The sequence below is a fragment of the Chelonia mydas genome, chromosome 1, assembly GCF_015237465.2.
Source record: "Chelonia mydas isolate rCheMyd1 chromosome 1, rCheMyd1.pri.v2, whole genome shotgun sequence".
Classification (NCBI taxonomy): domain Eukaryota; kingdom Metazoa; phylum Chordata; order Testudines; family Cheloniidae; genus Chelonia; species Chelonia mydas.
The window spans coordinates 286,714,475-286,737,957 of record NC_057849.1 but is presented as its reverse complement, the minus strand read 5'-3'; the positions used below and the strand labels follow the sequence as shown (position 1 = coordinate 286,737,957).

Sequence of the window (23,483 nt, the reverse complement as noted above, 5' to 3'; positions counted from 1 at the left end):
GAATACAACTGTGTTATTCCTTTAAATTGAGGGTTGTGATGTTGGGGGAATGGTTATTTTTCACCTTGGATAGGGTGAAACCAGAGTAAGTTGCAATGGTGTATTGTATTTATTTAGGAAGGAATATATGGGCCCCAAGAACAAAGGTGTTAATATGACCATATAACTGTCCAACATGAAACAGTTTTCAATAAAGTTCAGGGTTTGGAATGCAAAGATCTGAGCCTGCTTAAAACCATGGCAAACTCATTATTAAACATTTAAAAACCTTTTATTAAAGATATAGGGGGAAAAGAGAAAGTTAGAGCATTTGAAATATAAAGTATTAAGTAAGTCTTTCATTTTAAAAAAAAATCCCTTATTCCCTTTCCCTTTAGCTGTGGAGAGTCCTTAGAAGATTACAAAAATAGAAAAAGAAAACCCTTGTGTGCAGTCTTTTAGATGGTATTGAAGATAGTAATTACTGTTATTTTTGGGAAAAGTTAGCTGAGATGGGCTGTAGCTGGCATTATTGCTGTTATGAACGTCCATTCATAGGAAAACAAAACACACACAGAAGAGGAAAGAAAAGAACAGCAAAGACAGAAAATGCAGCATCTGTCTCTGGTGGTGTTTCTCACTTACAACCTCACTGCTGGAAAAAAAAACCACAGATGTGGCACAGTGTTTTCAGCTGCTCTGAGACCTGACATACTTGTACCAGCATCAGGCTGTTCAGGGTATTGCTTTTAGTTTCCTTTTTCTGGTTACAGGCTTATAGCAATGTTGCAAACTAGGCGTCTGCTTAGCCAGCCAAGACTGTATATTAAACAGAAGGAAAAAGGAGAGATAGGAAAGAGAAGAAATAAAGTGGTGAAGGAAAAGAACACACAAGGAGGGGTGACGACAAAGTCACATCTCAGGTAGTGTTTGGGATTCAGCAGGTGACAGTGGCAGTTTCATCTGGTTCCCTCTCTTTGGAACTGATGTCCTGATCAGACATTTCTCAGAATTAGTATAAAGAAGGTCTGGGGACCCAGGAGACAGTGGGGATGGCAGCCATGATGGTGAAGTTTCTTCCTTCCCCTCTCTTGTCTTTCAGCCAGCCAGCGTTCACCAGAGCCAGCTTTTCCTCCTGAAGTCTCTTTTTGAAGACCCCGAAAGGGAGTGATGGGCAGAATAGCTAAGTGGTTCTCAATCAGGTGTACACATACCCCTGGGGCTATGCAGAGGTCTTCCAGGGAGTACATCAACTCATCTAGATATTTGCCTAGTTTTACAACAGGCTACATAAAAAGCACTAGCAAAGTCAGTAGAAACTAAAATTTCAGAGGCAATGACTTGTTTATACTGTTCTATAAACTGAAATGTAAGTACAGTATTTATATTCCAACTGATTTATTATATGATAAAAATGAGAAAGTAAGCAATTTTTCCGTAATAGTGTGCTGTGACACTTTTGTATTTTTATGTCTGATTTTGTAAGCAAATAGTTTGTGAGGTGAAACTTGTGATACAACTTGCAAGACATCAGCCTCCTGAAAGGGGTACAGTAGTCTGGAAAGGCTGAGCACCACTGGAGTAGCTCATCATCTCCCCCCCCCCCCCCCCCACGTTAGGCCTAATTTCCAACAAAACCGTTTTGTTCTTTTGATTTCCAGTCCAGCACTTCTCTTGTTTACCAGCCATGACCTTAACATAGTTCTTGAATTAGATCAGTAGGCCTTTTTGTTTAGATTAATACAGTCTTACTCCCTTTTGCACCTTCTCGCGTCGACATTTGTTGTTATGGGTTACTGAGACATTTTATAAACGTTCTATAACTATTTACAGTTGAACTCACAATTAGGGTAAATTTGTAGGCCCAATCATCACAAGTGCAAGCTCTTGTTTGCACCAAGGCTCCACATGTACATAAAGCATTTTCACTGGTGCAGCTATATCAGTGTGGTTACATCAGTACAAATATCCTAGGCTTAGATCTGATTCCTATTTTCACTGTTTGAGATTTTTGTCGACATTTTGTACCGTATTGTAAATGGTTTCCTGTCTGCTAGATTTTTGTCATCCATCAAATGAAGTCCTAGATCTGACAGCGTGTTATACTGTTTTGTAGGGTGCTATGGCTCAGGCAATTTTTTTCTATTGGTCTTGGCATACATTACCTTTAAAAATAAGAGGGAAGGAGGACAAGAGACCTCTTATGTAAAAATGTCACATTAGTATCTATTGGGCTGTGAGATGATCACTTTCTAGTCAGCTATTAAATTGTTTAGTTTCTGAATAAAATTGGTAAGACAGAATTCTTTGTGTTCTTACTATCTATGTGCACTTTTCTGCTGAACAAACAAGATTCAGTAGATTTGACTCTTGGCAAGAGGTAGTCAAGATAGCATCATGCAAAGCATCAATCCCATCTTCTCTTCACTATGTCCATGCCACCTGGCACATCACAGGTAGTGGGTCTCATTATCTGGAAGACATTTTTAGTCCAGTGTTTTTTCAAGCTTTTTCATAGCATTGACCTTGTTTTAATACAGAAACTGCAGCAGATTGCCTCAGGGACCTGTCTCCTGCCATTCAGGTCTGCATAACATCTCTTTTTGTACCGTAGCAGTTACCAATATGGGAAAATTGTTTGACTAGTATTTTAGGTACTTTTAGTAGAGCTGGTTGAGAATTTTTGAAGTTTTGGTGAAAAGACGTTAGAGAAGATTTCCACTGTTTTTTTGACCAGCTGTTGTTCTGAGTTTTCTTTAATGCCTTTTAGCAGCTTGAGAAAAGGAAGAGGACCCACCAGCACCATGCGACCAGCCAGCTTGCTGTCTTTTGTGCTATATGGAGCTCTTCTTCCCTAGCTCATGTGTTAAGAATGAGTAATGATGGAAATAGATAAAATACAGTAGATTGGAGCTGCTTCATAACATTGGATCTATTTTGCAAGAATTCCAAGTTTTTACCTGGTATCTCCACATTTCACACATTACAAGATGATTGGACTTGTCTAAATGCCTTGGGACTGGCTTATAAGAAACACTTTACGCATAGTAATGTACCTTAATGAGAATCTATTATTAGAAATTATTACAAGTAGAAACTTGTTCAGCCAAAATAATTTGAAAATTCCTGTTTTAATGCTGTGTTGCCCTGAGTACTGTTAGAAAGGCAGGCCCCTGCCTTGTGCTAAGCACTGTAATGTGACTGATTAACTGTAATTGATATTGCAGCACAACTTCCTCCATTCTATTGATTTTCCTGTGGTTAACCCCCTTCTGTGTTGTTACAGACTTTCTTTGCTGTTGTATAAACCAATGATTTCTTCAAACAGAGCTGAACAACTTAGGTGATAAATATGGTTCCTTTAGATCTCTCTAAAAACAGGAAGTTCTTTTATCTCTTCTTCCTGTTATCACAGGGCTTGTGGGGCTTGATAGTGCTTTTCATAAGAAGAGTAAAGAGGCTTTTCTTGGGGGGCTGGCAGGGAAGGGGGGATGGGGAAAAAAAATCCTGATACGATGAATGACAAAACTGAACTAATTCAGGTTATCCTTAATTCTGAAGTGTTCATAGTTTTGCTGTTCCATAATTTATGGTAACTTACTGTTTTCTTTAGGCATTGAGAGATATTACACTGTTTGGAGACACTGTAGTAGCTGGTTGTATTGGGCTTCTGCTGAAACAATAAGATTATAGTATTGGTTGTGTATGAAAAATTAGAGCTTTGCTTTAATTAAAATAGATATGTTGTGGGCCTTTTTTAAATTTGGACAACTTAAAATTTTGTATTAAAAATCAGGAATTAACTCATAACACGATTGAGTTCTATTATTAATAATTGTGGGAAACTATCCAGGAAAATGCTGCTTATCTGGCACACTTGTCGTCAGAAGCAGTTTATAATCCATCTGAGGGCTAGGAATGGGACTCTGGTTGCTGACAATTTTCCTGTCTACCATGGTAGTATAAGAGAGTTGAGCCTGTTATCATCTGTACCTTTCCAAGGACAGCATATAGGGTGGCTTTTATTTCTGTTACTTAGGCCCTGATTCGGTAGGCTACTTTATTCAGGTGCCAGGGTCTGCCTGTGCAAAACATGGGCATTCTGTTCTATATCAGTCTTTATACCGTCTGGCTCCTCACTGTAGTATCTGAGCGCCTTCCAGTAGTTCATGTTGTCTGGTCTCTCATCCTCGCCTCAAGTGGAGGAGCATGTGCAGTGGAGTGTCTTGTTTTGGTAGAGATTACGGGTTGATTTGTTTTTTATACATATATCTGCTTTGTGTTTTTATTAGAGAAGGTGAGGTGAAAGAAGTGTGCTTTGCAGTTGAAGTGGAAAGTGGCAGGGTTTGGGGTAGTCCTTAGTTCTTGGGGGGTGGGGGAGGTCATTCCACAGTCTCAGACTGTCCCCAAGAAAGTTCTGTCTCCCACACAAGTGAGCTTTACTGTGGTTGTAGAATTCCATTGTGCCAGAAGAGTGGAGTTGTTGACACAGTCTTTGTTCCAGAGCTTTAGATGGTCTTTTGGGCATCCTGGGCCCAGGTCATGGACCACTTGGGAGAAAAAACTGAGATCTTGTACTTCATTTAAAGTTCTATGGGAAGCTAGTGTAGAGAGCAGAGGACAGATCTACTGTGCTCCCAGTAGCCTGTGTTGCTGAGAAAAGAGACTGCAGCATTTTCTACTAATTGGAGTTTCCAGAGTGCTGAAGGTTCCATGCCCACCTATACTGCATTGCTGTAGTCCAGCCAAGTGGTGATGAAGGCATGAATAACTGAGGCCAGGTCTTTGTCCACCGAGTGGGAGCGGTTGGGTCATTACAAAACCTAAACGTAATTTCCCCAATACTAATTTCCCCCTACTGTTACTCACACCTTCTTATCAACTGTCTGAAATGGGCCACTCTCATTACCGCTTCAAAAGTTATTTTTCCTCCCTTGGTATCCTGCTGTTAATTGAATTATCTCATTAGACTGACCTCACACTCGGTAAGGCAAATCACATCTTTTCATGTATTTATACTTGCGCCTGTATTTCCTACTCCATGCATCTGATGAAGTGGGTTGTAGCCCACGAAAGCGTATGCCCAAATACATTTGTTAGTCTCTAAGATGCCACAAAGACTCCGCGTTCTTTTTGCTGATACAGACTTACACGGCTACCACTCTGAAACCTGTCAGGATAGGATGGAGTCTCAGCCAGCTGGAGATTGTGGTGGTTGCTATGTGAGAGCTCTACTTGTGGCGGTTGCTATGTGAGAGCTCAGTGAGGAATCCAAGAGTACTACTATACTACGGATTGAGTTGACCAGTTTTGCAAATCGTTATTTTTATTAGATTTTAAAAAGAATCTTTCAGCCTGAAATTTTAATTAAAACAAATGCGTTTAAAAGTAGCTTCAGGTATTTCACCTGCTCCTGCACCCCATTGCTGCTTTTTGTGAGCTCACAATCACACTTCCTGAAAGCAGGGGGAGGGCAAAAAAACAAAAACCCACACACCAGTGGGAAAGACCCACACAAACAAGGAAAATTCCCAGCCTATAACTGGGAAATAGTTAAATTGACTCTACCCCAAATGATCTACAATTAAGAAAGCAAAAAAAAACCCTTGAAAATTGGAGAAAAATCTCTAGTTTCTTTCAGTTGCAATAGTTACTACTTCTAATAAGTAGTTAAAATATTAGAGTTTACATTGGTTCTTTAATTATCTGACTCATGTGAAACTAGCTTCTTGGAACCTTCCAATCTGGAGCATCCATACTTACACTGAGGTAGGGCCATATCTTTCAGTCTCCTGTCATACTTCCTGGGGTTACCCAGAGTTGAGCGGCACTTCGCTACTACCTGCCCGTGCCCTTACCAGGAGGAAGCCTTGTCTGAGCCTGACAGGGGTCAGAACCCCCACTCTACTGGCCGCAGGCAACACAAGCACTCCTCCCTCAGCCTACTCAGGCTCCGCTCTTCTTCTGCAGGTTAGCCCTCAAGCCCTTTGAGGGGCCCCCTGAAGTGTCCAGCCCTGGTCCACTGGATGCTCACAGAATTCACAAATCCACTGCTCCCAAAAGAACAGTACCTCCAGCTTACCAGTTACACCTCAGAGCATAGCTCTGCTTGATACGCAACTCTTATGTTTATAGTGAAAACAAGTAAAAATGTATTTTATAAAATGTAGAGATTTGAGGCGAGCCAATAAAAGTATTGGAAACAAATGGATAAATATAAAAAAACCATAACGCATGATCTAGAATCTAGACTGGCTTAATCCTTCCAGCATTTGTGACAGGGTCTGATCACCGCTAGTAGTCCTCCTCCTGGCCATCCTGGGGATTGGTTCTGCGAGACATTGCACCCTTCTTTGGCAGTGTCTTCACCCATCCTGTCTTACCCTGCGGCCCCTCTTGCTCCAGGAACCTCAGCCTCCTCTTTGGGACTTGGCCTCCGCCTGGGTCACCATACATATTTCCCGACAGGGGGTGATGTAACAACAAAGTCTTTCCTGGACAAACCATCCCAGGGAGTCTCCTCAGGGCACCAGCTAAAGGGAGGGACACGTGACCTCCCCATGTGACACCCCCACATGACTCTGCCCTGCCCCCAGCCCAGGGCTCTCCCCATCCCCTCCGCACATTACCTGGAGGAGTGGGGGGGGAGAAGGGGCTCTGTCCTCCCACTGTGCCAGCTCTGAGCATGCCAGAGGGGCAGGGCAGGGCTCCAGCTCACTCGGCTGCTGCCCCCAGAAGCTGAGCCTGGGTGGGGGGCAGCCTGCCGTTGCCCTACCCAGGCTCTGTCCCAGTCAGCCACTATGTTGCACTGAGCGGGCAGCGTCCCAGGTAATTTGGCTGGAAGAAGCTCTGGCCCCGCCTCTTCTGGCCCCACCCCACCCCTCCTCTCCCTCCAAGGCTGGCTGCGGGGCGGTGTGGGGGAACACACTTAACCCTTCATGCCCCTCCAACAAGTCACCTCTGTGGGCAGGCCTGTCCTCTACTTTGGATTCCAGGTCAGGGGGCCTCCAGTCAGCAGCCAAGATCTGCACTGTTCTACCGTGCTGCTTTCCCCGAAGCCCTCTCCTGGCTTCCCTGTTCTCTGGGTTCACCAGCCTCCCTCATCTCCAGGAGTAACTGTGGATTAACCTTTAGCCCCTTAACACACCTCCCTCCTCCCAGGGAGTGATTGCTGTCTACTTCCCTGCAGCTCCCTTCTGCGGTCTGCGCCCTGGCTTTATGGAAGTCTTGCCTGTTTCTGCCCAGCTGAGCCTGTTCCCAATCAATCCTCTACTCCCTGGCTGCTCCTCCAGGTGCAGCCTGTGGAGTTAATTGGCCCATCTAGCCATATTAACCCCTTCCAGTCTTGTGTGGGGTAGACACCCTGTCACAGCATATTATATACCAAGGCTTGCCTTGTGATCTGTTATGAGAAAAGTCACGCTGTCCTCTTGCCTCCTCAGTGGAAGGATACTATCTCTTTCCTTGCAATACCAGATATATCACCTCCTGCTCTGTGGTCCTTTCTATAGCTTTCACAATCTGTTATTGATTTCGCAACTTCCATTGTGAGACATACAATGCACAATATATACCTGACCAGACACAGAAAGATAAGGGACTCCTAATCCCATGCCTGAACAGAATCTGTCCACAGCCTGTCACATCCTGGTCACCCGCCTTTAACTTTAAGAACATAATTTCCAGTGTAGATCTAAGTTCCCTGTAAGCTGTGCAGCCACGCAGCAGCTGATTTAGGGCCACACAGGTGCTCAGGGAACCCGCTTGACCAGGACCTGCTGGGGAATGGGTGCCTCTCCCCTGGCCCCGCTGCTGTGGCTGGAGGAAGGGGCGCCTCTTCCCCCAGCCCCAACTCAGCCCCAGACTTGCCACAGCCTGGGGAGGGGCGGCCTGAACCCAGCCCCGGTCCGGACCGTCTGGGGGATGGGCGCCTCTCCCCGCAGCCCAGGTGCTGCTGCGGGGAGAGACAGCTGAGTGGGAGTCCTCTCTCCCCGCTATAGCCCCAGAGCACCCTTCTGCACTCCAAACCCCTCATCCCCGGAGCCCACACCCCAACCCTCTCCCCCAGCCCTGAGCCCCTCATCCCTGGCCCCACCCCAGAGCCTGCACCCCCAGCTGGAGCCCTCACTCCCCCCTGCACTCCAACCCCCTATCCTAGCCCTGATCCCCCTCCAGCACTCTGAACCCCCCAGCCTGGAGCCCCCTTCAGCATCCCAAATCCCTCATCCCTGGCCCCACTCCAGAGCCCGCACCCCCAGCCAGAGCGTTCACACCCTTGCACCCCAGCCCTGAGCTCCCTCCCACACTCCAAACCCCTCGGCCCTACCCACACCACATGAATTTTGTTACGTGCACCAATATGAAGGTGATGTGTCACCTCCATATTGGTGCACATAACAAAATTCATTCTGCACGTGTGTGGGAAAAATGAGAGGAAACACTGGTGTAGATACATAATGTCTTAAATATTATCCATCCATACGTTTCCATGTAAGCTACTGGCTCTCGGTAAAGACCTTACATGCGACTCTTTTGTTAATTATTATGTATGTACCTGATGAAAGGATCCCTATTAAACCCAGTTGGCATCAAAAGGACCCTGGGTCACAAACTCCTTATTTCAGAGCCAGGCTTACTTTGATATCACAAAAACAATGAGGATTCCAGTACTCCATGAATCTGAAGAAGTGGGGTTTTTACCCATGAAAGCTTATGCTCAAATAAATCTGTTAGTCTTTAAGGTGCCACCGGCCTCCTCGTTGTTTTTGTGGATACAGACTAACACGGCTACCCCTCTGATATTTGATATCACGTAAACCTGCCATTATCTCACTTCCATTGTGCAGTCTCTCAGATATGCTGAACCATGAAACTTATAGAAATGTTGCTTCTCTTAAAGGAAAGACATAATTCCCACATTATTTGAAACCTTTTGTATTATTTTCTTCTATCTTTTATGGTCTCTTTATGCCACATTTAGAAGCTGACAAAAGAATGGTTATTGAGACCTTTATTTGATTTTTAGTTGATTCTTTCAAATGGAGGAAGGGAAAAAGAAGACCTAAAACTGTGTGACAGATTTTATACAGTGTTAATTTTCATTCTGGTAGCATTTAGCTTGCCTTCGTTTCCTTTCTTCCTGCCTCCCCATCTCTCTAATTGGTGGATTTTTAATTCCTTTGTTAATTCTTTAAATCTCTGGAGTAGTGTTTCTCTGTTTCATTAAGAATGTATTGATTTTCCTTTAATTTTTGTGTGTGCAATATACTTGGTAACATTTATTTTTTTATTTTTAAGCTTGAAAAGAGAATTGACTAATCGAGAGAAAACATGCAGAGCACTTCCAATTATCTATGGCTTTTATCTGACGTTCTAGGACAAGGAGCCACTGCAAATGTTTTTCGTGGACGACATAAGGTTTGTGTGGAGTAAACAAACTCGTTACCATATAATAATTATTTTTTTCAAGAACAAGGATCCTTGTATTAATTCTTAAATAGTCTTCCTGTCTTGTTTCCTTTGTTAATGCATGGAAGTTGTTTTGGAAATCCACAGGCTGGATTCAGTAAGAAAACAATCATTAAACCTGGCACCTGTAATGTGAAAGCCCTTGAAATCTGTTCATCAGCCTTTTATGGAAAAGTTTTTTGAATTTTTTTATGATATTTTATTTTAATGTCCCTAGTAATCAGGAAAATATGTGTAAGATACGTGTTTTTAAACATCTTTATCATTGTTATTAATAACACAATCGGTATTAATACTGAAAGCATTTGTAAAATGTACCATTCTTTTTACTGTGCTTGCTCCATGCCTTTTGCATTTTATCCAGTTTGGACAGTGAAATTAAGCAATCATTTTCTGATTCTTATGCACAAGTACACAATGCTGTTTTGGTTCTTATGCACAAGTACAGTGCTGTTGAGTTTCCAACAATGCAGGGAAATGTTTAAATAAACAAGTAGAAAAGACTCTTTTAGGGCCTAAATTACTAAACGTATATGTCCTTTTTAAATTGGAAAGAAATATGTATCTGTGTCTTTTTAAAGAAACTGTTATTTCTGAACTCATTTGGGTTGGGTGGTAATCTTCATTCCAGATAAATATTCTGTTTGGGCTCTCTTTACCTAAACTTCTGAATTTATATTTATTAAATATCTGAATTTATTATTATTTAATATTATGATAGTGCCCCAATGCCATAGTCAGGTTCAGGTAACCATTGTGCTAAGTACAGGGTAGATTGGTTTTAATGTTATCCAGAGTGCTTAATTATGTCTTAATTTCTTTAATTGCCTTACTAATGTATATAAAAACAGTGAGAAAAATAACCCAACTGCTAATACCTTCTCCTGACTATAAATTATTAACAATCATTTTATAATTTTAAAGAAAAACTGAAAGGATTTTTATCTGCCAAGGTGTGTTTTGGGCGGCCTTTGTTTTCCCCTGAAATAGCTCAGGATATCACAAACTATAAAAGCATACGGAGTTGCACTGCTGTTTGAGATGTAATGGCTATCCAGTGGTGTAGGAAAAATGCAAAATCCCAGGATTCAGGTCAGCAGATAAATAAAGCCCCAATCCTGCAAACACTTTTACATTATTATCCCCACTGAATTCATGTGAGTAACTTTTTCCAAGATTGGGGCATAAAGCAGGAACTAATTTTTAAGTGTGTTGTTCTAAACTGTATTAATTGTAGTTTTTAAACCTCTACATACTTGGCTACGGATTTGGGCCTTACACAAATTTTCTAGAAGAAGATTTTCAATTAATCTTTGTACAGATAGTAAAATCTAAAGTTACCCCTCAGATTTCTCCATCTTTGTGAAAAATTACCCCCTAATCGGTGTTTATTACCTGAATTTAGATGGGAGTTGAGGCTGTTCTTTGTCATCAGATTATATATTTTGTCTCTCTCTCTCAAATTGTCTTGAGTTTGCAGTTCTTCATGTGTCCTGGCATTGTCTGTTAACAACCCTCAAGTGTTTGTAAAGAAGTAGCTTATCTTGAGCCATTTTTTCCTTCCTGCTTGTTTTTCCTTACAGCCCCCTATTAAATCAATATATTCATATAATAAACATTCCAATAACCAGATGAACATACAATATTAATAAATTATTGCAGAGAAGCTGCAATTATATCATACTTGTATATAAGTGAAAAGTGTTCTGGAATCTTTCAGGATGACTGGTACTGTATAAATGTTAATTATTAAGACTTGACTTTGATTTTTTAAAAATAATCTGAATATTTTTCTGATAGAAAACAGGGGATTTATATGCCGTCAAAGTATTTAACAACATAAGCTTCCTTCGTCCTGTGGATGTTCAGATGAGAGAATTTGAAGTATTAAAGAAACTGAATCACAAGAACATTGTCAAATTGTTTGCTATTGAAGAAGAGGTAATTAGCTGAAGTGGTTTGTAGTAATGCCATCCATGATTCCTGCATATGTATTTCATGTAAACTCAGCTGTATGGGGTAAGGTTGTATTTTTATTAAGAAGTATATAGGAGCCTTTTCCTACTGGCTCCTCTCCTTTTGCTGAGAATCTCCCCTGATCTGGAGCCACAGATTGAAAGATAGCAGAGACTGAATGGTGATACTGCTACTGAAATACATAACTGACTCCTAACAGCTTAGCATATCAGTACGCTTGCCCTGCTGTCTTTAGCATACAATCAGGATCAGTGCAACAGGCACTGAATCTGATCCACTGCATTCACATGTGCATATTATGCAAATACTGTCCTAATTTATAAAATCTTAAATTGAAATTATTTAAGATAATAGATTTTAATTACACTACTGTATATTTTTATATTAATATGGAATGCATGCTACTGTTTGATTTGCTCTTGCTTGATAATTTTGCAGCTTATTCAGAACCCCTCACTTTTTAAAAATATAAATAAGATTTCAGGTGTTCCACAAGACCGTCAGAAGATAGGCATCTTGCTGTATAAAGTTCACATAATGATAGAGCAGATGTAGAATTGCATCCAGGGATGAATTAAAGTAGCACTTCTCAAAGTGAGGTTGGCTAGGAGTTCACAGGAAAATGGGTAAAATGCAGAGGTCGGTAAAGACTTTGGGGAGGGGGAGTAATCAAAGGAGAGAAGTAAAAGTGCTGCTCCAGGCTCTTCTCCCACTGTAGTTCCTCATTTTTCATTTGCCTCTACACTACCTGCTACTCTGAGAAGGCCATTTTAAGGGTGAAGAAGGGCTAGCACCCATAATCTTGTGGCCTCCCTAGTTTCTTCTACACTCAAGATAAATTTTAAAATGGAACCAATTTTTCTTTTTTCTTTCTTTTCATTTTTTAAAAGCCATCAGAGTGAGACTTGTATATAAAATAGCATCAGGTTACAAAGCTTTGAAAAATAGGAGACTATGGCTTGATGTAATCTCTGGAATTATTAACAGTCTTCGTATCATTGTCAAATCTTTTTATTTTTTATTTTTCAGACAACCACTAGACACAAAGTACTTGTTATGGAATTTTGTCCATGTGGGAGCTTATACACTGTTTTAGAAGAGCCATCTAATGCCTATGGGTTGCCAGAGTCTGAGTTCTTAATTGTGCTGAGAGACGTGGGTATGTAGGATTTAATTTTTTAAACACTGTATAATTTGCCCTGTTGCTCAGCTGTTGTTTGGTTTAGTTTGGAATTGGAGTATTAAAATTCCTAGTTTGACAATATAGATGAAATCCTATGGATTATAGTATTACTTTTAATCTGTATCAACAAATGTAGTTGCATTATAAAACTATGATTTTTTTTTCTAAAAATTAGATTTTTTTTAAATGCAAAGATTTTTTTTTTTTGGTCACACACTGGACTTCCTTCTTGACAGATCATCACATAATAGATTACGGGGAGTAATGAAGTCCACCATTGTCTGCCCCTATCACCGCAGGAAATCTGGCAATTAAAATACGTCCACTTTATCTGCTCAGTGTTCCGAAGGATGATGGCAAAACCCATTGTTATCTCTTGTTTTCTACATTGTAGACATTCCTCTGGGAAGAGAATAAGATCACTAAGGATTATAAACTCTTACCTAAAATAATGGAAGAAAATAAGTTTCAAGAAAGGCATTTTTGAGAGCAAGATGTACTATTATTTGCTGTTTGCAGAAGAAAAGGCAAAGATTATTAGAATAGAGACAATAGGATATTCTAATCCTAGTAGCAGCAGTGGTCTTTGCCCTTCTCCTTTGCACACACTGAAAAACCATAGTCTGTGAAAGTATATATGCTTTTTTGGTATTTTAACATTTTTCCAGCTGGTTTTGATACATATGTACTAAATGCTGTACAACTCTGTATTTAAGTGGCTGGGATGAATCATCTTCGAGAAAATGGAATAGTGCACCGTGACATCAAACCAGGCAATATAATGCGTGTTATAGGTGAAGATGGTCAGTCTGTTTACAAACTGACAGATTTTGGGGCTGCTAGAGAGTTGGAAGATGATGAACAGTTTGTTTCTCTCTATGGTACAGAAGAATATTTGGTAAGCCATTTAATTTCTTACTGATGGACTTGTTGAAGCATGGGATATTTCTTAGTGAAAACTGAATAGCTGAGAGACAGAACCCCAGTTGGGAATTCATTTATCAATGACGCATCTAGTCTGGTAGTTACTGTTATAACATCAATCCTACCTTTTGCACCTTGTGTCATGCCAGGCCTCCGCTGATCTGGGGAACAAGTGTGCTGAGGTCATTTCCTGACTCAGATTCTCCATGTTTCATTGGGTGATATAAAGAATTGTAGCATAGATTTATTAGAGCTTCTTTGCCTCTCCCTCTCTGGATGTTTTTTAAATGTTCTTGTGAACTGTTTGGATGATGCTGCGTATCGCTCAGATCCACTTTCCTGATATTTGTATTGACCAAGCAGCGTGCAAGAGCACTGTAACTTGGAATGTCCAGTGTAGTGTTTTAAAGTCAGAGTACTTTAATTCCAAAAAGTGACAGGTGAGGGAGCCTAAATATCTAAAATACTTATATTGAATTTGAAAGTAAGTATATTTTTGTGGAAAAACAGAAAGAAAACAGTTGTCCCCTCCGCTTCTGTTTCCATGCCCCTCACATGCCAGTGTGCTAATAAATGTTGTCAATGCTCTTTCTCTCTGTTCTTATTTCAGAGTAACAGCCGTGTTAGTCTGTATTCGCAAAAAGAAAAGGAGTACTTGTGGCACCTTAGAGACTAACCAATTTATTTGAGCATGAGCTTTCGTGAGCTGCAGTTCACTTCATCGGATGCATACTGTGGAAACTGCAGAAGACATTATATACACAGAGACCATGAAACAATACCTCCTCCCACCCCACTCTCCTGCTGGTAATAGCTTATCTAAAGTGATCACTCTCCTTACAATGTGTATGATAATCAAGTTGGGCCATTTCCAGCACAAATCCAGGTTTTCTCACCCTCCGCCCCCCGCACCCCCCCCCACCCCACAAACTCACTCTCCTGCTGGTAATAGCCCATCCAAAGTGACCACTCTCCTTACAATGTGTTTGAAAATCAAGGTGGGCCATTTCCAGCACAAATCCAGGTTTTCTCACCCCCCGCCCCCCAAAAAAAAAAAAAAAAACAACCCCCACACACACAAACTCACTCTCCTGCTGGTAATAGCTTATCCAAAGTGACCACTCTCTCTACAATGTGCATGATGATCAAGGTGGGCCATTTCCAGCACAAATCCAGGTTTTCTCACCCCCCACCCCCCACCCCCCCAACCAACAACAAACACACACACACACACACACACACCCTCACACACAAACACACACACAAACTCACTCTCCTGCTGGTAATAGCTCATCCAAACTGACCACTCTCCTTACAATGTGTATGATAATCAAGGTTGGCCATTTCCAGCATAAATCCAAGTTTAACTAGAACGTCTGGGGGGGAGGAAAAAACAAGGGGAAATAGGCTACCTTGCATAATGACTTAGCCACTCCCAGTCTCTATTTAAGCCTAAATTAATAGTATCCAATTTGCAAATGAATTCCAATTCAGCAGTTTCTCGCTGGAGTCTGGATTTGAAGTTTTTTTGTAGTAAGATAGCGACCTTAATGTCTGTGATTGCGTGACCAGAGAGATTGAAGTGTTCTCCGACTGGTTTATGAATGTTATAATTCTTGACATCTGATTTGAGTCCATTTATTCTTTTACGTAGAGACTGTCCAGTTTGACCAATGTACATGGCAGAGGGGCATTGCTGGCACATGATGGCATATATCACATTGGTGGATGTGCAGGTGAACGAGCCTCTGATAGTGTGGCTGATATTAGGCCCTGTGATGGTGTCCCCTGAATAGATATGTGGGCACAGTTGGCAATGGGCTTTGTTGCAAGGATAGGTTCCTGGGTTAGTGGTTCTGTTGTGTGGTATGTGGTTGTTGGTGAGTATTTGCTTCAGGTTGGGGGGCTGTCTGTAGGCAAGGACTGGTCTGTCTCCCAAGATTTGTGAGAGTGTTGGGTCACCTTCAGGATAGGTTGTAGATCCTTAATAATGCGTTGGAGGGGTTTTAGTTGGGGGCTGAAGGTGACGGCTAGTGGCGTTCTGTTATTTTCTTTGTTAGGCCTGTCCTGTAGTAGGTGACTTCTGGGAACTCTTCTGGCTCTATCAGGCATTGGCACCCTGACAGCAGGATTGTCTGGCTATGTAGACTCCCTCCTCAGGCCCTACGCTACCAGCACTCCCAGCTACCTTCGAGACACCACTGACTTCCTGAGGAAACTACAATCCATCGGTGATCTTCCTGATAACACCATCCTGGCCACTATGGATGTAGAAGCCCTCTACACCAACATTCCACACAAAATGGACTACAAGCCATCAAGAACACTATCCCCGATAATGTCACGGCTAATCTGGTGGCTGAACTTTGTGACTTTGTCCTTACCCATAATTATTTTACATTTGGCGACAATGTATACCTTCAGATCAGCGACACTGCTATGGGTACCCGCATGGCCCCACAGTATGCCAACATTTTTATGGCTGATTTAGAACAACACTTCCTCAGCTCTCGTCCCCTAACGCCCCTACTCTACTTGCGCTATATTGATGACATCTTCATCATCTGGACCCATGGAAAAGAAGCCCTTGAGGAATTCCATCATGATTTCAACAATTTCCATCCCACCATCAACCTCAGCCTGGTCCAGTCCACACAAGAGATCCACTTCCTGGACGCTACAGTGCACATAAACACCACCCTATACCGGAAACCTACTGACCGCTATTTCTACCTACATGCCTCCAGCTTTCACCCTGACCACACCACACGATCCATCGTCTACAGCTTATGCTGGAAATGGCCCACCTTGATTATCATACACATTGTAAGGAGAGTGGTCAGTTTGGATGAGCTATTACCAGCAGGAGAGTGAGTTTGTGTGTGGGGGGCGGAGGGGGGGGGGGATGAGAAAACCTGGATTTGTGCTGGAAATGGCCCACCTTGATTATCATGCACATTGTAGGGAGAGTGGTCACTTTAGATAAGCTATTACCAGCAGGAGAGTGGGGTGGGAGGAGGTATTGTTTCATGGTCTCTGTGTATATAATGTCTTCTGCAGTTTCCACAGTATGCATCCGATGAAGTGAGCTGTAGCTCACGAAAGCTCATGCTCAAATAAATTGGTTAGTCTCTAAGGTGCCACAAGTACTCCTTTTCTCTGTTCTTAATGCATTTTCTGAAATAGTAGTTTTTGTAGTGTTTCTCTTCCTCTCCTTTTGTGCGGCTTTTATCTCCTAATTTGTAATTTCATCTGAATTTTCTTGACTAAATTCCCTTTATTTGATTTTGAACTTTATTGTAACAAGAGTGACTATAAACGGCTACTGGCTCAGGCTGAACAATGTTGCAGTATGATCTTGAAGTGCCTGTAGTGTGAAAAGCTTATGCAAATTCTACATAGCAGATGCTAACTTCCCTTTTTGATGAAAGAAATGCTTAGAAAGGTGGTGTATCCTGCTGTGGTTGCTCGCTTGAGTTTTGGTCTTTATAATTGTTTAGAAAGCAAGTAGTTCTAAGTTTTCCCCTTTTTTCCCCTTAAGCATCCTGATATGTATGAGCGAGCAGTGTTGAGGAAGGAGCATCAGAAGAAGTATGGAGCAACAGTTGATCTGTGGAGCATAGGGGTGACATTTTACCATGCAGCAACAGGGAGTTTACCATTCCGACCTTTTGAAGGGCCTCGCAGGAACAAGGAAGTGATGTGGGTAATTTAGAGGGAGAGTTTTGTCTGTTCATAAATGAATTCAACCAATAAAAATATCTATAACAAAGAGTTCTGTGCACACACACACACACAGCAAACAGTGTAAAAATAATGCAAATGGTAGGCAGATTTCATATTTAGCAAGGCTAGTGCCGTGGGAAGATTTCATATTTTACAAGACTAGTCCCTTGTGTGGCACATTAGACCTAATGATGCAGCAGAGCCTCCAGAAAATTGTGACACAACCTTTTGAAGCCTCTTGCCTTCTTTGCTGCACTCGCGATCCAGTACAATTTGTGAAAATTACCTTGTGTAATTTTCTTAGACACTACAAAATTAATTGAATGTAACATAAGATCTTATATTTTCAGAATTTCAAACTTCTATTTTAACAAGTAGCTGCCATTTAGGTGTTTTCAAATGACCGCCAGAAATTTGGCCAATTGGGTGGAGGACAATTGGGAGTTCTGGCATTGAGGAAAGTATGGGAGCTGTTTTTGGTATTCAGGAGGCAGTAAAGTCTTTTGCTGCTGAGGAAGAAATGCATCTTGTCTTTCCCTCTCCCTTTGCAGACAGGGATTTGGGATAAATTGGAGTTAGAGACTTAATATTTTTTAAATGAAAGTTCAGATTTTAGAGTGTAATTATGCAGCAACTTAAAAATCAGCTGTTCAGCAACAGTTTATGCAGCTGCATAATTGAATAATGTACAGGGCCTTACTATCATATATTGTACATTTAATTTTTCAGACAGGCTATGAAGCATGAAAGCAGTTGTCTCTGATGTCAGTTCGCTGTTTGAATCTTCCTTGTCTCTACACCATGTGTGTATAAAGTAACGTTTGTCCTAGAGCTAAATAAAATTTAATTCAGAGTTCTCTCCTTTCACACTTATTCCTAAATTTTCTGTTCAGAGTTGGGAAAAAATTGTGACTGTACAAATTTGTGCCAAAATCTGTGGCTATTTTAATATTAACGTAATCTCTGCTGAACCCAAGCTGTATTCCTTTTCTCCCAAACGAACATTTTTGGTAATTCCCTGGAACGTTGCAAGTTGAATTCAGTAAATGCCTGTACTATACGGACATAAAAATGACTTTGACATTTTTATTTTTTCCAGTGAGTTCCTGGATCCCCTCCCTAATTTTTCTCAATCCCAAGTCAGCCAGAGGGGCTTCTCCAATTCAGCATAAGGTGTTTCTTTTCATGAAACATTAAGTGTATTATTTCAGCACCCTGTGCCAGTCTGGAGATGAGCCCTGAACATTGTACTCCTGTTGAGCAGCAGATTGGTCTAAATTCTTGTACTAGCTTTAGATTTTTATTTACATTACAGGGTCCCATTAGACGGTCCATTTACTAGACTTGTACTTGAAGAGATAGTAATTAAGGATTGCATATTTATTTTGCATAATAATTTTTGTAATATCTCATAGGTATAAAATAATCACTGGAAAGCCTTCTGGTGCCATATCTGGAGTACAGAAAGCAGAAAATGGACCAATTGAGTGGAGTCGAGACATGCCTATTTCCTGTAGTCTTTCTAAGTAAGCTTATTTGAATTTTTTACCAAATACTGCAGTGCTACCTGAGTAAGGTTTTTCTCATTATTTTCTCAGTATAAGATGTTTGGGACTCTGGCTGTCTCTGACTTTTTTCTTTGAATTTTTACAGCAGCCCTATATTATGTTCTTTTATGGGCTATGAAATGCCTCTCTTTCCATTCCATCCAAGTGTTTCTGTAACTGTTCATTTACCCAAGAGCACTCAAGTGGTGAAAAAGAGTAATATGGCCAAGAACCAGCCTGTGCAGGGAGGGGGAGAATATGCTATTGAACAGGTAGGCATTAGCTCCATCACCAGAAGAGAGGATAATTATTACTGTGGATATACTGTAGTTTGTCGAAACCTCAAGTTTTACCTCCATCCTCCTGCCCGAGGGTCCTAAAGGGATTCAAAGAGCTAAAAATTATACACATGAATTTAATGGGAAAAAAGTCATAGATTCGTAGATATTTAGGTCAGAAGGGACCATTATGATCATCTAGTCCGACCTCCTGCACAACGCAGGCCACAGAATTTCACCCACCACTCCTGCAAAAAACCTCTTACCTATGTCTGAGCTATTGAAGTCCTCAAATCGTGGTTTAAAGACTTCAAGGAGCAGAGAATCCTCCAGCAAGTGACCCGTGCCCCATGATACAGAGGAAGGCGAAAAACCTCCAGGGCCTCTTCCAATCTGCCCTGGAGGAAAATTCCTTCCTGACCCCAAATATGGCAGTCAGCTAAACCCTGAGCATATGGGCAAGATTCACCAGCCAGATACTACACAAAATTCTTTTCTGGGTAACTCAGATCCCACCCCATCTAATATCCCATCACAGGCCATTGGGCCTATTTACCATGAATATTTAATTACCAAAACCATGTTATCCCATCATACCATCTCCTCCATAAAGTGATTGAGTTTAATCTTAAAGCCGGATAGACCTTTTGCCCCCACTGCTTCCCTTGGAAGGCTATGCCAAAACTTCACTCCTCTGATGGTTAGAAACCTTCGTCTAATTTCAAGTCTAAACTTCATGGTGGCCAGTTTATATCCATTTGTTCTTGTGTCCACATTGGTACTGAGCTTAAATAATTCCTCTTCCTCTCCCTCTCTGGTATTTATCCCTCTGATATATTTATAGAGAGCAATCACATCTCACCTCAATCTTCTTTTATCTAGGCTAAACAAGCCAGTGGAAAGAGACTTAAATTCTTCTCCTTCCTCCAGAACACAGTCATCTTCGTAGACCTAATACCTTCCACTTAAATATCCAGTTCTTGATCCCCATAGAGCCTTATGAAAATGTTCCTCCTTGCTGGTATTCCTGTATGTAAAATTGGATTTAACATTACAGAATATTATTTGATCATAGGAACCGTACCAGGCTAATTTAGGCACAAAACAACCATTTTCCCTCATATACGTTGCAGTCAAACATTAAAGGAAAAATGAAGGTGTTTAAATCAGAATAATCTAGCTCTCAGTATTTTGGTGACTAATGCCCCATTTCAACAGATGCATAAATTGAAGCATTGAAATGGTTCAGTTGACTTCAATATGATAAATGAGAGAAATAAAATAAGTAAATGAACCAAAAATACGTAAGTCAATGGGACTGCTCACATTATGCCTAAGTACCTGGCTGAATCAGGGCCTAATTACTAGGGCTGTCATGCGATTAAAAAAATTAATCACGATTAATCGTGTGATTAATCGCACTGTTAATAATAGAATATCATTTATTTAAATATTTTTGGATGTTTTCTACGTTTTCAAATATATTGATTTCAATTACAACACAGAATACAAAATGTACAGTGCTCATTTTATATTTATTTTTGATTTCAAGTATTTGCACTGTAAAAAAACAAAAGAAATAGTATTTTTCAATTCACCTAGTACAAGTACTGTAGTGCAATCTCTTTATCATGAAAGTTGAATTTACAAATGTAGAATTATGTACAAAAAAAACTGCATTCAAAAATAAAACAATATAAAATTTTAGAGCCTGTAAGTCCACTCAGTCCTACTTTTTGTTCAGCCAATTGCTCAGACAAACAAGTTTGTTTACATTTGCAGAAGCTAATACTGCCCATTTCTTGTTTACAATGTCACCTGAAAGTGAGAGCAGGCTTTCTCATGGCACTGTTGTAGCCAGCGTTGCAAGATATTTACGTGCCAGATGTACTAAAGATTTGTATGTTCCTTCACGCTTCAACCACCATTCTAGGGGACATGCATCCATGCTGATGACAGGTTCTGCTTGGTAACAATCCAAAGCAGTGTGGACCAACACATGTTCATTTTCGTTATCTGAGACAGATGCGACCAGCAGAAGGTTGATTTCCCTTTTTGGTGGTTTGGGTTCTGTAGTTTCCGGATCGGAGTGTTGCTCTTTTGAGACTTCTGAAAGCATGCTCCATGTCTCATCACTCTCAGATTTTGGAAGGCACTTCAGATTCTTAAACCTTGGGTTGAGTGCTGTAGCTATCTTTAGAAATCTCACATTGGTACCTTCTTTTCGTTTTGTCAAATCTGCAGTAAAAGTGTTCTTAAAATGAACAACATGTGCTGGCTCATCATCCGAGACTGCTATAACATGAAATATATGGCAAAATGGGGGTAAAACAGAGCAGGGGACATACAATTCTCCTCCAAGAAGTTCAGTCACAAATTTAATTAACATATTGTATTTTTTATGAGCGTCATCAGCATGGAAGCGTTTCCTCTGGAATGGAGGCCGAAGCATGAAGGGGCATACAAACGTTTAGCATATCTGGCACATAAATACCTTGCAACGCCGGCTACAAAAGTGCCCTGCAAATGCCTGTTCTCACTTGCAGGTAGCATTGTAAATAAGAAGAGGGCAGCATTTTCTCCTGTAAATATAAACAAACTTTTTTTTTCTTAGCGATTGGCTGAACAAGAAGTAGGACTGCGTGGATTTGTAGGCTCTGAAGTTTTACATTGTTTTGGTTTTGAGTGCAGTTATGTAACAAAAAAAAAATCTACATTTGTAAGTTGCACTTTCACGAAAAAGAGATTGCCCTACAGGACTTGTATGATGTGAATTGAAAAATATTATTTCTTTTGTTATCATTTTTACAGTGCAAATATTTGTATTAAAAATGATATACACTTTGATTTCAGTTACAACACAGAATACAATATATATGAAAATGTAGAAAAACATCCAAAATATATAATAAATTTCAGTTGGTATTCTATTGTTTAACAGTGCAATTAAAATTGCTATGAATCGCGATTAATTTTTTTTAATCGCATGAGTTATCTGCGATTAATCAACAGCCCTACTAATTACCTTTTCAAAATTAGTCTCCCTTTTTATAGGGAAGAGAGAAGTTGTTCTAGAGCTTCATTGTAGGAAAAGTGGCTCTGTCTTAAATGGAGCTAAAATGAAATGGAGTTTGTAGATCTAATTTATATATTTACTTTAGTTATTAAAATTATTTCCTAACTGAGGAATATTGGAAAGAGATAAGAATATCAGAGAATTATCATGTAAATTGCATTAACATTTTCTTTGTTTCACTTTGTGTAGTACCCTTTCCAGTTGCATTATTGTCCCTAAACAAATATTATTTTCCATTGTGGCAGTTTTGATAGGAGTATAAATAGAAGTAGAAAAATACTGAAGTGTGAACCAGTAACTAGCTGTAATCAGAAATGGTGAGTCATTTAAAGGGACACTGTCAACTTGAAGTCTAGTCAGTTTAAAACAAAATAAATGTTAAAAGTAGTTTCAGGTACTATGCCTGTGTCCTTCTGTCAATTTTTGTGGGTTTTACATTAATATTTTTCTATTTTAAAAATATTTTTATCTTCTATATTTTTGCATGGAAAAACATACGGGAATGTCACTGACTATACAGAAGAAGAAGAGAAAATGACTATATGCAGTGTTTTCCAATAGTAAAGTAAACAAATGGGGAGAAAAGAGTGTTTTCCATTTATAATGTAAATTATGGTGATATTACTTGTTACAGTAGAAGTTAAAAACAATTATCAAGTAGAATTATGGTTTTTAAGTTGAGGGTGTCCCTCTCACATTCAGATGCAGTTTGAGACTACGGATTTCAAAGAGCTCCCTATAACACTAACACAACCTGATTTTAGCTTCTAAGTGAAGTCTCTGCCTCACAGTTAGTCATTTCATAGTTGGGGTAGTAATTTTTCCCATGAACTCTTGTGAAGAAAATAGAGTTGTCTTCATTAGAACAGGTTGGGAAAGCTGTACATTATTTTTGAAAGTGGTGCAGAGAGGCCATGTTTAGCCATCTAATAGCAAACTATTCAGCTATAAGTATGTAGGGTGGGATTTTCAAAGTGGTTTAAGAGCACAATATCTGTTGACTTTAAATGGGATCTGTGCTACTAAGTCACTTAGGCTCCCTTGAAAATTGCAGGTTTGATTTGTGTACACATACCAGCATGTTGTTAATATTCATCTTTGCATTAGCCTGTAATGAAGAACAGGTACAAATTCAAGATACTTAAGATGGCTGCTGCCCCACTTTAAAGTAATCACTTGAAATTTCCATAGAATCATAGAGTCGTAGGTCTGGAAGATACCTTGAGAGGTCATCTAGTCGAGTCCCCTGCACTCAAGGCAGGAGTAAGTATTATCTAGACCATCCTTGACATGTCTTTGTCCAACCTGCTCTTAAAAATCCCCAA

The 23,483-nt window shown here is 40.4% G+C and overlaps 1 protein-coding gene across 10 annotated transcripts in view; it reads left to right on the top strand.

Moving 5' to 3' along the window:
* Nucleotides 1-23,483, top strand: part of TBK1 (TANK binding kinase 1) — a 59,259-nt gene that overhangs the window by 6,820 nt on the left and 28,956 nt on the right. For 7 of the 10 annotated variants that reach the window (XM_043548456.1, XM_037887352.2, XM_037887333.2 and 4 more), the window contains exons 2-7: nt 9,277-9,396; nt 11,248-11,388; nt 12,454-12,583; nt 13,324-13,505; nt 17,073-17,233; nt 18,673-18,783. In XM_043548456.1, coding sequence (XP_043404391.1) covers nt 9,310-9,396; nt 11,248-11,388; nt 12,454-12,583; nt 13,324-13,505; nt 17,073-17,233; nt 18,673-18,783 — 812 coding nt within the window. In that variant the 5' untranslated portion in view covers nt 9,277-9,309. Of the gene's footprint in view, nt 1-1,081; nt 1,349-9,276; nt 9,397-11,247; nt 11,389-12,453; nt 12,584-13,323; nt 13,506-17,072; nt 17,234-18,672; nt 18,784-23,483 lie in introns of all 10 variants that reach the window. The other 3 variants (XM_043548436.1, XM_043548450.1, XM_037887359.2) reach the window with 2 other exon arrangements.